This window comes from Amborella trichopoda, chromosome 11, assembly GCF_054954075.1.
Source record: "Amborella trichopoda isolate Santa Cruz 75 chromosome 11, AtrichopodaSantaCruz75HAP2 v2.0, whole genome shotgun sequence".
Lineage (NCBI taxonomy): Eukaryota > Viridiplantae > Streptophyta > Magnoliopsida > Amborellales > Amborellaceae > Amborella > Amborella trichopoda.
Window position 1 is genome coordinate 38828822 of NC_142346.1, and position 15554 is coordinate 38844375.

At 35.1% G+C, this 15554-nt stretch overlaps 1 protein-coding gene across 4 annotated transcripts in view; it reads left to right on the top strand.

The window, feature by feature from the left end:
* The first annotated feature begins 6893 nt into the window (after positions 1 to 6893).
* MAA3 (P-loop containing nucleoside triphosphate hydrolases superfamily protein) overlaps positions 6894 to 15554 on the top strand; it is a 30538-nt gene continuing 21877 nt past the window's right edge. For 3 of the 4 annotated variants that reach the window (XR_016043996.1, XM_020668943.2, XM_020668944.2), the window contains exons 1-10: positions 6894 to 7017; positions 7141 to 7294; positions 7387 to 7520; positions 7724 to 7924; positions 9360 to 9557; positions 12544 to 12579; positions 14084 to 14169; positions 14392 to 14442; positions 14694 to 14805; positions 14897 to 15002. Coding sequence is in view for 3 of the 4 variants with exons in the window: in XM_020668943.2 (XP_020524602.1) it covers positions 6898 to 7017; positions 7141 to 7294; positions 7387 to 7520; positions 7724 to 7924; positions 9360 to 9557; positions 12544 to 12579; positions 14084 to 14169; positions 14392 to 14442; positions 14694 to 14805; positions 14897 to 15002 (1198 nt within the window). In the remaining variant the exon portion in view is untranslated. The remainder of the gene's footprint in view (positions 7018 to 7140; positions 7295 to 7386; positions 7521 to 7723; positions 7925 to 9359; positions 9558 to 12543; positions 12580 to 14083; positions 14170 to 14391; positions 14443 to 14693; positions 14806 to 14896; positions 15003 to 15554) is intronic. The other variant, XM_088851446.1, reaches the window with a different exon arrangement.

Here is a 15554-nt window from a genome sequence, read left to right on the forward strand (position 1 = left end):
TGAGCTTATATTCTTATGCCATATCGTATGGTGGGAACGGTTGTTGTGCTGTTTCAGCGATTCAAATAAAACCTACTTTAAAGTGAATGTAATGCTAATGCTATTTTACTTGTCCTTTATTGAGTAGATTTTCCACAAAGGTCAAGATAATATGATCCAAATGGTCAAAATAACATAGCAACTATGAGTTCATCACCATCAATTAATAGGTGGCACTGTGATGGAGGGGATGAGACTCACCAAACATGTCATTATTTGGTCCCATCCGTCCATCACCGGTATGCTAATTGATTAAAAAGTGATAGACCAAATGATCAGCATTGTTACTTATGATTTTTTGGATTAGAAGACTGCAAATAGGTTTATTTCAAAATGAATGGAAAACATGTTTGTTCCCGTTAAGGATGTTCAAGATTTCTAAATAAGAGAGAGCTTGAAGGGCCCTCACCCATTAACACTGGACCGGACCAAGTTTACTTCCAAATGAGTAGGGAAAGAGGCCTCACCGAGGGCATGGCCCTTGATAGCATAATGGTAGACTGGATTTGTATAGCCTACTTCAAATAATTGAAAAAATGCTTTGATGATGAGGAATGAGTAGGGAAAGAACTTCATTAGTTAATGGCCCGTCTTTCCTAAACCGGCTTTTAATTTTGTGTTAAGAAAAGCAAGCGAACTATGCACTTGTTGGTTCGCACATTTTGTGTGGTCGCCCAGCTGAATCCAAGCATTTGTCCCCTTTTTTTTCTTTTTTGAATGCTAACTTGTGATGCCATTTTCATCTCTCTTTTTTTTATCATTGAGTAGAAAAATGGTCCCCTACCCCTAGTAGGAGCGGAACCCAAAATGTTACGTTGTGACACCCTGCTATCTTGACTCTCTTACCTTGAGCTCATTCCTAATTATGTCAATTTTCATTAGAATTTGCAAAATATTAAAATTGACTAAACAGCATAGCCTCCTATTCAACTAAGGTGTTCACCTCTTTATTGCCTTTCCCTAATAATGTAGGACCAGGGCTCGCATTCATTCTTAGTAAATCTCTAGTTTTAACCAGATATGGGCATCAATCTCCAATGGATGTTTTGTTCTCCTCTACATCATCAGATCAAATTTACCGAATCCCTTTCAATTATCACTCCATTCTCTTTTTTCTTTCCTTTGTTAAGTCCGTAGGGGACAAGGGCTCCTAGCCATTTTTTTTATTCATAAAAAATAAAAAGTGAAACAACTCATTAATTTACAAGCTTATAAAAGAGCAATTGCGCCAAGTCATGATGTAAAAATAAATAAATAAAATCCAAATCAAAAGCGTCAAATAATAGCTCTAGAACTAAACGAGACTTTCTTAGCGAAGGCATCGGCTCCTCTCTCTTTTATGTGGTAGTTGCACTCCTTGTAATTTAGATGGCTACGGTGGTAACAGAGCCTAGGATTTTATGTTGAGACTGGCAATGCCTCAAAACCTATTCTCGCATTGGAAGTATATTCTCCAATAGGATCCACCATTGTGAATTTTACTACGCCAATGAAGTTCTCCATGATGTCCTTGTACATTGCCATCTAAATTTGATTTTAATGTCCTGGTTGGGGAGGTGCTACTCTGTATATCTATTTTCCTTTTAGGATGGCAATGGACCCGGATTCAACCTGAGACTTGAGGGGTAGACCCAATCTGGGTCCAGGCATGGGTCTAAAAATTGGACTCGGATGGTCGAGTTCGAGTTTAAATCTTGGACCCAAATACTATTCAGGTCTTGGTCTGGGTCCAGGTCCAGATCCGCTAATATTTTTTGGGTCCCAATATATGCACCATATTTAAATATAACTAAATACATAGATATTTTAATTTTTAGGCCAGGTCCGAGTCCCACATTATATTTTCAAGTCCCAATCCAAATCCCATATCCTGACCTGTTGCCACCCCTATTCTCTCTCTCCTTTTTTATTTTATTTTATAGCACTGCCTCTATAGAAGGTGTCTAAATTATTCTATCTTGGGCAGGGAGGGGTTTATCCGTTGATCAAAAGATATGAGGTGCCACCCATTGCAAACCTACCTTTGTGGTAACCATTCCCGTACCTTATTGATTGTGGAGCATCTGATGAACAAATGGTCATTGGTTTCTTCATGGAATTTGCATACCAAGCATGAATAAGGGAGTGCCTTACCTCTCTTAGATTAATAACTGTGAGAAGCTTCACGACTCAAAATCCACATGGAGTGATGTGTGCAAGGATCTTTTCAAGGTTTCTTTTTAGGTTCCATTTCATAAAGGTCCAATTAAAAAAAATTTGAGATTGTCTACAAATAAACCATTTACTTTTTGCACATAGAGGTCACACTTATTCTCACTCATTAGATATCAAATTTGATAGTTTGGGGTGAGTATCAAAGTCTGAGAATTTTTGTTTTTCAACTTTGTATATAGTCAATGATACTCTTACAACAACCCATTTTGAAATCTAAGGAACAAGCATGATTGTGACCTCCTTATAGAAAAGGCAAATGGTATCTTTGAAGATAATCTCAAAAAAAAATTCTCTAGAATTTGCACACCTAACTCCAAGAATTTTCTTTATTTAAAAATATCTCACACCCCACACCACCAAAAAACAAAAAAGAATTTGCATCTATACCATTTATTCTATTATTTAAATGATCTATTTTCTCCCACTTCGGACCTTCAAGTTCTTTAACTTCCTTACGGACACTAGGAGCAACCTCAACTGCCAGAGGGTAGGAGTGGTAATGGACCCGAGACCCGAAGGGTATACCCGACCCAGGTCTGGGTATGGGTCAAAAAATTGGACCTAGACCCAATCCGACCTGTCGCTAACCCTACTAGACGGTGGCTCTTTGGTCCAAGAGGAACTTAGGACCTTGAATGTCCAAAGTAGGAATACTTTTGATATTTTACGAATAAAAAAAATAGCTATGAATGTAATGACAAAAATTTATGAAGGTCTTAAAGGAAAAGGTTTATATAAGGTCAATGTTAAACAATCAAACTAAGGCGCACCTCAAATATTGGTATATGAAGTTGTTTCGATGTCAAAATCTGATCATCTCGTCCTTAAGATACACAGATGTAAAAAAAACAAAGTCCTTCAAGTTTTGGACATATTGCAGCTTGTAATGTATTATTTAGATCATCAATTTTCAAGAATTTCAAATGTTCATAGATCTGCTTGATCTACGCTATTTTTAAAGCTTCAAATTTTATAATTGGAAATGAAAAAATAAATTTTCAAGTTATCATAAAGATTTTTGGTACTGAAATGGCGTCTTTTGATACTATTTGAAGGCGCGCCTTTGATTGTTGAGGGCCACAAGCATATACAAACCACCCTAGCAGTGTCGTTGTTTGCTAAGTAACCGCCTCTGTCTCTCTAATGCCAACCCAGGGCGAAGGTAAGCAGGGACAGGCAAGGATGCACGAATAGACCTTTTCTAAATAACTAGAATATCTGCCTTAATTTCCCATTGAACTTAACAAATTCCATGTTTTCAATACCAAACAATCAAAATATTTCCACAATTCGGATCTACTAAACACTTTAACATAGGGTAGTTTGACAATTCTTAACCATATTTTTTGAGGAAGTACTTCTTTAAAGATAAATTTGGAAAGTGGACACCATAGTTGAGAGTTTGAATTTTTAAAGTAAAACCCCTTTGAATTTTGTGACACGGCCCATTTATTGATGCACGCGGTTTCTATGAGTTCATATAGAAATGAGTCAATTCTTAAAAATCTATTTTTGATATGGGTTTTTTACTTAATTTTTAAGGACATGTAATCTCTAACATGAAGAGAAGATCATGAATATGAAGAACAAAAATAGTTTCAAATATTTTTAGATGAGCTTATTTGCATTTATTTTTAAGAGGGACGTTTTATACCTTGAGTGCAACAAATGTAGAACTGCAGTTCCTACCGCATAAAAGTTCTATCGTCCCCCTTATCCAACCGTCCATTCTGAATGGATGGCTAAGATTGCCTCAATCACAATGTCACGTATCTACACTATTTTATTTTTGGTTTTTTTTCTCTAAACTATTTTGACACCAAATTTTGAGCGTCTATTCCTTTATTAAACTCGCACTAGTGAAAAATATATAAAAAAAATATTTTCAATAAAATAAAATGACCAAAATACCCCTAAAAATTTTAAGGGGTATTTTGGTAATTATATTTTATCGAAAAATTATTCTTAATATTTTTTATAGGTGCGCTCCAATGAGAAGATGGCACGTACCGAAATACATATTCATAGAATTTGTATAAAAACTAAAAATAAAATACTTTGAGACGTCAGATCTAAAATCAAAAGGTGAGTGACTCTTTTGATCCAAATTTGACGGTTGGATGGTAGGGGGAAGATCAAACTTCTATGCTGTAGGGGAAGCATAGAAACCTTTTTTTCCTCAATCTTTATCTAAAGTTTGTATTTGTCTTTCTTATGCGAATGGGTTTTTATAAATGGCAAGCTTTCTCTGCTTTCCCTATAGCATAGAAGTTCTATCTTCCCCCTTATCCAACCGTCTATTAAGAATGGAGGGCTAAAATTGTCCCAATCACAATATCACGTCTTTACATTATTTTATTTTAAATTTTTTTTTTATAAATTATTTTGACACCAAATTTTGGACGTCCATTCTTTTATTAAACTCGCACTAGCAAAAAATATATTTTTAATAAAATAAAATGACCAAAATACCTTTAAAATTTCAAAGGAAATTTTGGTCATTATATTTTATCAAAAAAATATTTTAAATATTTTTTATAGGTGCTTCCTAATGAGAAGATGGCACATACCAAATTTCATATTCATACAATTTGTATAAAAAAAATTAAAAATTAAATACTTTGAGACGTCGGATCTAAGATCAAATGGTGAGTTGCTTTCTTGGATAGCCGGATGGTAGGGAGAGATAGAACCTCTATGCTGTAAAAAAAACATAGAAACCTTTCCCTTCTAAAAAAAACTGGTTTACGGAGCGAGAAAACCGGGGTGTAAGAACCCATGCTTTATTTCTTGGAGCTTTCCTCATTTTCTTTCTAAAACGCATGTTTCTCTCTCGTTCTTACTCGAGTCGGTGTTTCTCTGTTTCTTATTCGAATCAGTTTGTAAAGAAACTCTTAAAACCGAACCCATGTATTCTCTTTCGAATCTTTTCTTCATTAGCCCATGATTCTCTTTCTTACTCATATCGGTTTCTCAAGAAACTCGTTTTGAAGCTTTTTCTTATTCTCTCTAAAGCCCATGTTTCTCTCTCCAAGTGTTCCAGGTTGTTATTTTTGGTTTTGTCGAAAAAGCGGTTTTACATAGCAAGAAAAGCTGAAGCCTTTGGCGGAAAATGAGATGGCGGCTGCGAAACAACTTGTTCAGCTTAGTGATGATGGGGAATGAAAGAATAGGTTGGATTTGAATTCTTCTCCTCCTTCTTCTTATCTGCCTAGATTTGGATTTGGATCTAAATAGTAAACATCTGATCTTTGATCCAAATTTATCCTGAATCCTAAATATTTAGATCTAAATTTGAATCTGAATAATATATATCGGATACAAATCCAGATCTTATATATATATATATACTATAATTTTAAGAAAATTATATATATATACTATAATTTTAAGAAAATTATATATAAAAAATAAAAATTTATTATTAAAAAAGTCCATATTTGGATGCAGATCGGATCCACCTGCATCCAAATCCAATCTACATTTCAATTTGAATCTGATTTACAGATCTAGATCCCAATTTTAAATCCAAATTTCGAGTCTATACTATAGTTAGCAAGTCGGGGACTGTCATTAAATCGGCTCACTATAAAGTTCGAAACAAATCGTTTTATTTTAAAAAGTCGGATGAAAAAATCAGGTAAAAAATACGGATTGGCAAAAATACTTCATATAAAGATATCGCTAATATATCGGATTAGGCTAAAAAAATCGGAGTAAAAAATCGGATAAATTTATAATATTAGAAATTTTGAAATTCTAAAAAATTAAAATTATTTCAAAGCCATCAATAACTAATTCATCTATAAAAACTTTACTAGACTAATATAATTAAGTCAATTAATTTAGATGCCTCATGACTCTCATCCAATCCTCCAATGTTAAATACATAATTAACTAGTACATATCAAAAATATATATACCATATAAATCTACCCATTAAATACTTTAAGAAACATCACACCTACTTATTACATACCAAAAACAAATATATTATATAAATATATTCATTAAATACTTTAATTATTGTATGTTGACAAATATATTATATAAATTTATTCCTTAATTACTTAAACATCACAGCTACTTAGCATAACCAAAAAAATGCATGATTTTTGTTTTCTCATTACAATGATTTAACTATAGTATGGGGTCTATGGTCACTCCATAATTATGGTTAAAGTTTTATAAATTTCTTCAATTGAAAAAAGGCTTGTAGCAATTTGGGTTTCACACATCTGTATTTACGGTTTAGAGAGAGAAAAAGGAAGAAGGAAGGAAGAGAAGAAAATAGTCCTAAGCTCCTAGCTGGTTTATAGAGAGAGAAGAAGGAAGAGGTCATCGACTTCACAAACCCTAATGGAAGAAGCCCTACTTGATGTTAACTATATTGGTTTGTAAATAGGCCCTAAATGATTTTTAAAGAGAGAAAGAAAAGATGATTTTTTATTTTCTTGAGGAAACAACATCCAAGTTGAAGGATTAGGTTTGGAGAACTCCTTTAAGTTTACAATTTATTCTATATTGTTTATCTTTGTTATCACATCATCCAAACCAAAAATTAATTACTTGGTATTGTAGTCACACTCCCTGCCCATATTTGAACACTCTCTCTCTGCTTCTGTTCCAATAGGGTATGCAGGCATGGTGGGCATGAACAGCAAAGAAGCTTTGGAAAAGGCTATCCTCGAAGCTTCACAGCAGTCCAGGTTTCAGAAGATCGTTCTCAGTTGGGACTATCTCCACGTTCTGGAAAACTCTGAGGTAACTATACTACGCTCCCTCTCTCTCTCTTCTAAACTCTCTCTTTCTCTCTCTAGGCTCTATTTTCTGGGGCGTACTTCTCCTCTCTGCTAACTTCTCTTTTCCTTCTCTTTCCCTTTTCAGAAAAACAAACAGTCATCAAAGGTCTCTGCTTCTTGGGGGCTCAAAAACGTGAAGGAAACCTTCAAAGATGTGGAGGAATACATTGGTATCTTTGAACCCCTTCTGTTTGAGGAAGTGAAGGCCGACATTGTTAAAGGCCTTGATGAAGATGAAGGTACTGTGGTAATTGGAGGTTATTTGTTCTCTGATTTCTCTCTTCTCTCTCTTTTCTTGATCTGTGATTATAGGTCTTCTCTTTTGACGCAGTTATGGAGTGGCAGATGGGTGCCGTGGCTTCCTGTGAGGAGGCAAATGAGTTTCATGCCGTGACTCTGTTAGTCAAGGAAGAAGTTAGAGACAAGTTTTCGGAGAATGATTTGTTGCTGCTCTCCAAGGAAAAGGTTTATTCTCGCTCGTCTTGTTTCTCTGCGATCACTGATGTTCAATTTTTAAGAGATTAACATAGAGTTCTGAATGCCAATTTTGTAACTCCACAACGGCTACTATTGAGGGGAGAGAGATATATCCCTTCCTCTCGGATAAAATTTAAGCTTTAGAGAGAGATAAATTTGATAACCTCCTCTATTTAAATTTTTTCCTGCAGTTTCGGGAGGGAATGCCTCTTTTGAGTGCGTATGGCTTTGCCATGGTTGAGGGCCGCCCTGGTCGAGACACACTGAAGCTAAGAACTTATCATGGTGGAGAATTTGACTATTTGAATACCAAAAAGATTGTATCAAGTACCAGGCTCTCAAATATGCTATCCGCTCTCAAGGCACAAGATAGTGTATTATGGGTTCTAAAGGCAAGTACCTATTATTACAGTTCTGGTTTGAATTGGTTTTCATTTGGTTAAAAAGTTCAGGTTACGGTTTATTTGCAGTAGATTTTTAAGAAGTTTATCTTGGTAAAAGGTCAGATCACAGTTTATTTAGGTAAGTTTTCTATGAAGTTTATTTGGGTCAAGATTCAGGTTATGATTGGATGAACAGTCAGCTTGGTGTTAATTTGAAAACTAAGAAATGTGAAACTTTTTGTTAATAGCCATTTGGGCCTTCCTCTGCTTTCCTTTGTCAATGATATATAAATGTGAAACTTTTTGTTAATAGCCATTTGGGCCTTCCTTTGTCAATGATATATATTAAAAGGGTTTCTTTTCTTTATTATTTTGATGCTTTATTAAATTTAAATGTTTGGATACTGGATTGCGATTGTTTGCTTGAGAACATTAGGATAATTTGATCTTATTTTCTACCTACCTCAGGGTTCGATTTGGCAAAGAAAATGTGTGATAAATGTACCCAAATGTGTGCATTCAATAAGAACTCAAACGTAACTGCCATCAATAGTGAAAACAATATGTACATAAAACCTACATGCTAAGTCTTGATGCATCCACTGTGACCTTTGCTAGGCACTGAAATTTGATGCATGTGCTGCATTCTAATCAAGGAGAAGTTGATCTGTTTCATTTATATGCTTGTAACCCTTCACACCGATGCTAACATCTATAGGAAATCTTCAGTTTTTGTTTTATTTTCAAGCCGCTTCTAGGACCCACTATCATTTTCTGAAAATAATTAAAATTATGCATCCAAGCCTTTCCCAATTAATTGGGATCAACTACATGAATCATGTTCATTCATTCTTCTTCATCATAACATAGGTTGGGGATTCATGATAAGATGTGGGAAAGTTTTATATTGGCTGTCTACCTAATGCAACCCACCTCCTATACCTGGGCGTGGGATGGGTTAAGGGAAAATTTAAAAGTCGTCACCCTTCTTAGAACATTATATTAGAATGTTTGTAAGGTATATATCCTTGACAGAACTAGGCTACTGTGTGAGCAATGTATTGTTCCTAGAAAATTCCTTATGCTTTCGTGAGTGAAATTGGTTATCATATGCACAAAATCTCCAGTGAAAATTTCTTAAAGTACAAATTTGTAATATGTAACCATCTTAGAAAATTCATATGGGGCTTCCTTAACTTGTCAAAAGTATAGAAAATGTCAAATGACCTATGTTACTTAAACTGTCTACTTTATATTGTTAATTCGTTATACATTACTGTATATTGGTTTTACGTCAAGTGTCAACCTTGTTTTTGTCTTTTATAATACCTTGTCCTGAAGGAAGCCTGGAAGTTTCAGTTCCCAGGTCTTCTATTTTTGAAGTTTGTTTTCTATAAATGTTGAACTCATCAACTTTCTTGTGGGGTTGTGATAAGTTGTACAGATAAGCAGTTTGTCCACAATTACCCGGGAATATTCTGCACTGCACTCTATTGGTTCTCTTCCCTTTGCAGATTTAATACTCTCAGCATCTGAAAAATCAAAGACTGGCGACCCAGAGCACCAAACTTGGAATGTTCCCAGACCTCTCATGGATTCTCTGGTGGATAATCACAACCAGTCACAATTAGAGGCTATTCAGGTGACTTTTAGTTTCTAACCGTGGTACTTGTTAGTATGGAAGTATAAACTATGGGAAAACTATGCTTCAAAAATCTACAAAGGGAATGGTTGTAAAGGCCAAAGGGAATGGTTGTAATGGCCATTATGGCAGAAATGGCCCCAACCCTTTACACTATGCAACAATAACAATACTCCTTGTAAAATGCTTGTCGCGAATAAACAACAGGATTTCGTTAACTTTAGTGACTGTTTTTAATGAGCATGCTAGTTATTACAATGGGTTTCAACAGTTGGGAAAAAAGTATGTGTCATCTATTATTTTGCCTGCAAATGTCTGGAATTTTATAGGCTCCACCTTTTACATTAGTTATAATTACTTCTTAAATTATATATTTTAATGAAAGTGTCACACTTATTAAATCTCCTCAAACTCTGTTTTTGTCCTCTTTTTTTTTTTTTCAAGTAAAGGCTGTTATGATATATCTTTTGAAGCTTTGATTAATTACTTAGTCATGCGATTACTATTTCTGATATGGTCTTGTATAACCAGCCAAAATTTGACCCTTGGAAAGACCACTGTCTATTGAGTGCTAACTGTCCATGAAAATAATGGACAATGATTGATAGAAAATGGGGCCCACAAGAATGGGACATGACCCCATGTCAGTGATTTAAAAAGTAGACCGCCTAGCACCTAGGCGGTCTAGAAAGCTTGGGCGCATCGCCCAGGCCACGGCAGCCAAATTGGGCGGGATATCCTTGGACGCCTACCTAGGTGCCTGGGAATCTGCCTAGGCGGGCGCCCAGCCCTGGGCAGCCGCCTAGGGGTAGAAATGCCCCTCATTGAGAGCATTTTTTGGTCATTTTTTTTAATACTAAAAGGGAAAAATTGTGGGTTTTAGGTTCATTTGAAACCTAAAACCCATTAGAGCCTATTTTAGAGAGAGAAAAACCCAAAAAAAAAAATTTTGTGATTTCCATAGGATCAAAGGGTTCCTCAAAGTTACGAGAAATTATTCTAAGCATTACCCATTGATATTAGATTTAGTTTTGAATGTTTTATAAATATATTAGAAGAGTGTTTAGAAGATTTTGAGTTCTTATAAACATCTTATAGGTGGAAGTTTGGAAGTCGAGCAATAAAAGTTAGTGATTTTTTTTATTACTTATTTACTTGTATTTTTTTGAGATGTATTCTTCGGGATCTAATCAAAGTGGTGATATGGGTTGATGTGCTTTAAATCCCTAATTCTTATGTGTTATACAGTTATAATTTTACTGTTAGACTATGGAGAAATTTTGCTTTCTACTGGGCTGCCCAGGTTCTGGGCGCCCACCTAGGCGCTGGGCGGCCTGGACCCCCCCCCGGCTGCCTAGACATCGCCTAGCACTTTTTGAAGCACAGCCCCATGTTGTATCCTACTATCAATGTCCAGCTAGGAGTGTAAATGGGTCGGGTTAAGCCCTATTTTGACCCGCTCAACGAGGTGACTGGTGAATGCTTATCTGACCCCGGTCAAGGTCCAAATCAATCAAACTTGGATGGGTCTAAGTCTATATATATATATATATATATATATATACATAGGGTGAGGTTTGTATAAGGTACCATTGAAGTAAAGTATGCCTCAAAATTATGCCAAAAATGTAGTTTCGGCGCCACAAAGCCTCTTGATGATATGAAAATCTATTGTTGCCCCCAATTATAAAATTTAAAGTTCCAAAAATGGTTACGATCAAGTAGATCTATAAATACTTGAAAATGGATGGTCCAAATAATGTGTTAGAAGATGAACTATTTTTGGGATCGGAATCCATTTTTTTTTATGTCTATGAATCTCAAGGTCGAGATGATTGATTTGAGGGTTTTTGAGCTTGGGAACAACCTTCACTAGTGGGTTTTTTAGGTGCACCTTACCCGTACAGTAGAATGTCGAGACCTTATGTAAACTTTTTCCATATATATATGGATATCGTATAATACATATCTTTATTGTAAAAACTAAAAAATCAACGTTGCTACCTTTTATGTTTACTGTTCTAAAAAATATCCTGCAATTCATCAATTTTATGCTCATGTCCCTTTTTATTTTCCCCAAAATGCCCTTAGTTTGGAACTCCAAATTCAAGACTTTGTTCCCTTTGTGACTTACTTGTTAGTTTGGCACTCCAAGTGCCGAACTTGTTTTTTGTGAAAAAATGTGGTTCAGAGCTTGGAGTTCTGGGCTGCATTTTTGCTTATTTTTTCTGAATGGTAGTTTGGAACTTCAAGTTTTGAACTGCTTTCATTTAGTTATTTTTGTCAGTGGGTGGTTTGGACTTGAAGTCAAAACACTTGTGTTTGTTTTCTTTTGTAAATGGTAGTTCGGATCTTTTATTTTGGTGAATAGACGGTTCAGACTTGAAATTCTAACAAAAAGTTAAATTTGGAACTCTGAATTCTGAACTACATTTTTAACAGAAAAAATTGGGTCGAAACTTAAAAGTTTCATATCTTGAACAAAGGCAAAATGAGAATGAAGCCAGTTCAAAACTTGGACTTCCGAACCAAAGGCCTTTTGTGAGAAAACAAAAGGGAAAGAGGGAAGTGAAGGAAATTTTGAAAATTTTGATGCCGCAAAAATAAAGGAATATTTACATTAATTTCCTGTTATAATATAAAAACATATAGAGTGTATTGTGGGCCAACCAAGATTCGACCCGACAAGTGGTTCCAAACTTTTGGACCCGGACCCGACCTGCCAAGTCCAGAACTTGGACCTTAACCTGGACTCAGGTTGACCCAACCTGATTGTCACTCCGATCTCCAGCATTTCAATAGATGACAATGACTATGGTTTTCCCACATCTGGTTTTTGTTTAGTTTGTCGGCTTGTAGTAACTTTTCCCTTTTATTAAAGATTTTTTTATTTTTTGTGAGAATGTTAACTTTATTAAAGGTATAATTATATGCATGGAGTAATATGAGACTATCTGGGTTGATACTGATCTTCTGTATTTTCCAGGCTGGACTTTCTCGTAGAACTTTTGTGCTGATACAGGTATGGTCAATGACATTTCCTTCAGTTTCCTAGCATTTAGTTTACTTTTTCATTTTTAATTTTTTATTGTGTGGATCTTGTATTTCTTTATTGCATATGTATCAATTATACCAATTATATTTGTGAAATGATAATTTTGTGCAATAATAGTTTCTGGTCATGGAATTGACAGTAATTGTTCATGGGTTCATGGGCTTATATGCATACGAGTTTTGGTTCATATGCTAAATACAAGATACTGCTGAACCTCCAGTAATTGTTCATGGGTTTATGGGCTTATATGCGTACAAGTTTTGGTTCATATGCTAAAGCACGTCACATACAAGATACAGCTAAACCTCCAATGTGCACTCTTTCCTGCAATGAAGTTGTCTAACACAATCTATTATCCTTGTATTTCCCTTTGTCCCTAGATGGGAAACTGGATTTCCTGCAATGAAGTGGATCTTCTTGTTCTTTATTGCATATGCATCAGTTACACCAATTATATTTGTGCAATAATAGTTTCTGGTCACGGAATTGACAATGATTGCTCATGGGCTTATATGCGTATGAGGTTTGTTTCACCTGCTAAAGCATGTCACATGCAAGATACCGCTAAACCTCCAATGTGCACTCTTTCCTGCAATGAAGTTGTCTAGCACATCCTATTATCCCTGTTCTTCCCTTTTTCCCTAGCTGGGAAACTGGATTGACTTCAACCAAGGGTTACGTTCTCTATATGTTCAGATCTTCTCTAGGTTACCGCCATTGTTTATCCATCACCTATATTGTGGATCTTGAAGTAGGCACAATAAACTGTAGGATTCCAAGTACTACTTTTGAGGACTTGTATCTTCATTTATCAATGTTTCTTCACGTCCTTTGTGCATGCTGTCAGCCATCTTTCCATATGTGTTTAATAGCTATTAAAATTTTATGAACAAATCTAAACTTATATATTTCAGGCTAAGATCCATAATCCAGGCGTTGAAGATGCCCTGAAGAACACTCTGCAGTTTTTATTTGTTGTGATAGATAATAATATTAAGAGTTTTATGACAGTTACGAGTGTGCTTTGCCACACATTTAAATCCTGAAAAGAAGACCTGAAAACACATTGCAGTTGAACAGGTTTTAAGTTACATGTATATCAGATATCTCACAAATCTATCAGCTTACTGTATATATCATTGCACCTCCAAACATTGGATAACGTTATAAGCTCAACTTCTATGCATCACATATGTCCTAAAAGAATTGCTAGTGGATATGGTTCATTTAAGCTATAATTTTCACATGCAGTACCAAAGTTATCCTTTTGCAGTTGGCTTGCTTTCATCTGTTATCTTCTCTCGTTCTTGCATTTCAATTCATTTCATGATTTGGACACTTCGACAGTAATTGCATGTACTTAATAGAATAAATTCGTGAACTAGAAGTATCTACTCAGTTTTTACTACTGTTTTTTCTCCTAATTTCATCTTCTTTCAACACTCATATGCAAGCTATTCCTCTTTCTTAGGGTCCACCCGGAACAGGAAAGACACAGACTATTCTTGGGCTTCTTAGTGCCACTCTACACTCTGCTCCAACAAGGGTTCAATCTAAGTAATAATAACTCTTTTCAAGTTCTATTTTTTTGTTGTGCAGAAATGACCATTCACAAAACTTTATGGTAGCATATAAACTTTGCTCTGTTCAAACACATGGGAAATGGGATTCAAAAATTGAGTCCATTGCATCTTTTTTCATTCATGCATTTAATCTTTGTTTGTAACTATGTTTTACTTTACTAATTATGGTTTACTTTACTGGTTTCTTGTAATTCAGAGGAGTATTCTCACCCTTGCAGCACAGAGCACAATTGACTTTTGAGGACAAGTATCTCTCTTTTACCTAATAATTCCTTTCTGATCTAGTTTTATCTTCATCTTAAATTATATATTGTGTATAACTGTATGTATATTCATGTATGTTTCCGAATTTTATTGGAAACTGCTATAATATATTTGCTTTATATTTGGTTTCTACAACATCCTTGTTAAGTCATTTGGGCTTCCTGAATTTGGGTTTGCAAGTGAGAACATGCCCAGATGATGTTGTAATTGCATGTTGCTCTTGGAAATTTTTAGATCAACTCATTGGATGAAGGCTTCACCTTGGTTAAGTGGATCTAATCCAAGAGATTTGATAATGCCCGTGGATGGTGATGATGGCTTTTTCCCAACCACTGGAAATGAATTGGTAAGCTATGTTATAAACTCATGCAGCATTATAGTACCATTATTTATTTTGTTCTTAACTTTGTATTTTGATATCTTGTTTCTTGTTGTAGAAACCTGAAGTTGTTGCGTCAAATCGCAAGTATCGAGTGCATGTGCTGGTTTGTGCACCTTCAAATTCTGCCTTGGATGAGATAGTTTTGCGTCTACTAAATACAGGCAATATATACAAATTTTCCAAACCCATTACTTTTTGGTTTCTAGTCTCTTTTTATAGTTGACATTGTTTATTGCGTTACATAGAGAGATGAATTTCAAATTCCTGATACCCTGTAATTTAATATTGCTCGTTTTTTGAGGTCTATTTAATATTGTTTGTTTTGTTATGTTGAAATTGAATTTTGAATTCATGTGTGAGATAGAATTCTTGCATGATATTATGGGGGTCCTCAAGTTTATGATTTGAAAATGGGGCAAATCCGTGTTGAGATATTCTTTTAAAAAAAATATGTGCAATATTTGTTAATATCCCTTATTTTTTGGAATTAAAAAAAAAATCTCTTGTCCATATACCAGAATACTTGATATGATATGGTTGTACAGTTATTTGTTAGCATGTTTAAATATACTGGATCTATTTAACAAAATCAATTCCTTTGGGTGAGATCTGGATTCTTTTTTCAATGAGGTGAGATTTGGTGGCTAGGGTGAGCTAGCCAAAGCATCCCTGGCGAGGTAGCTGATTGACAGCCTCTATGGAGCTCTTTAGGG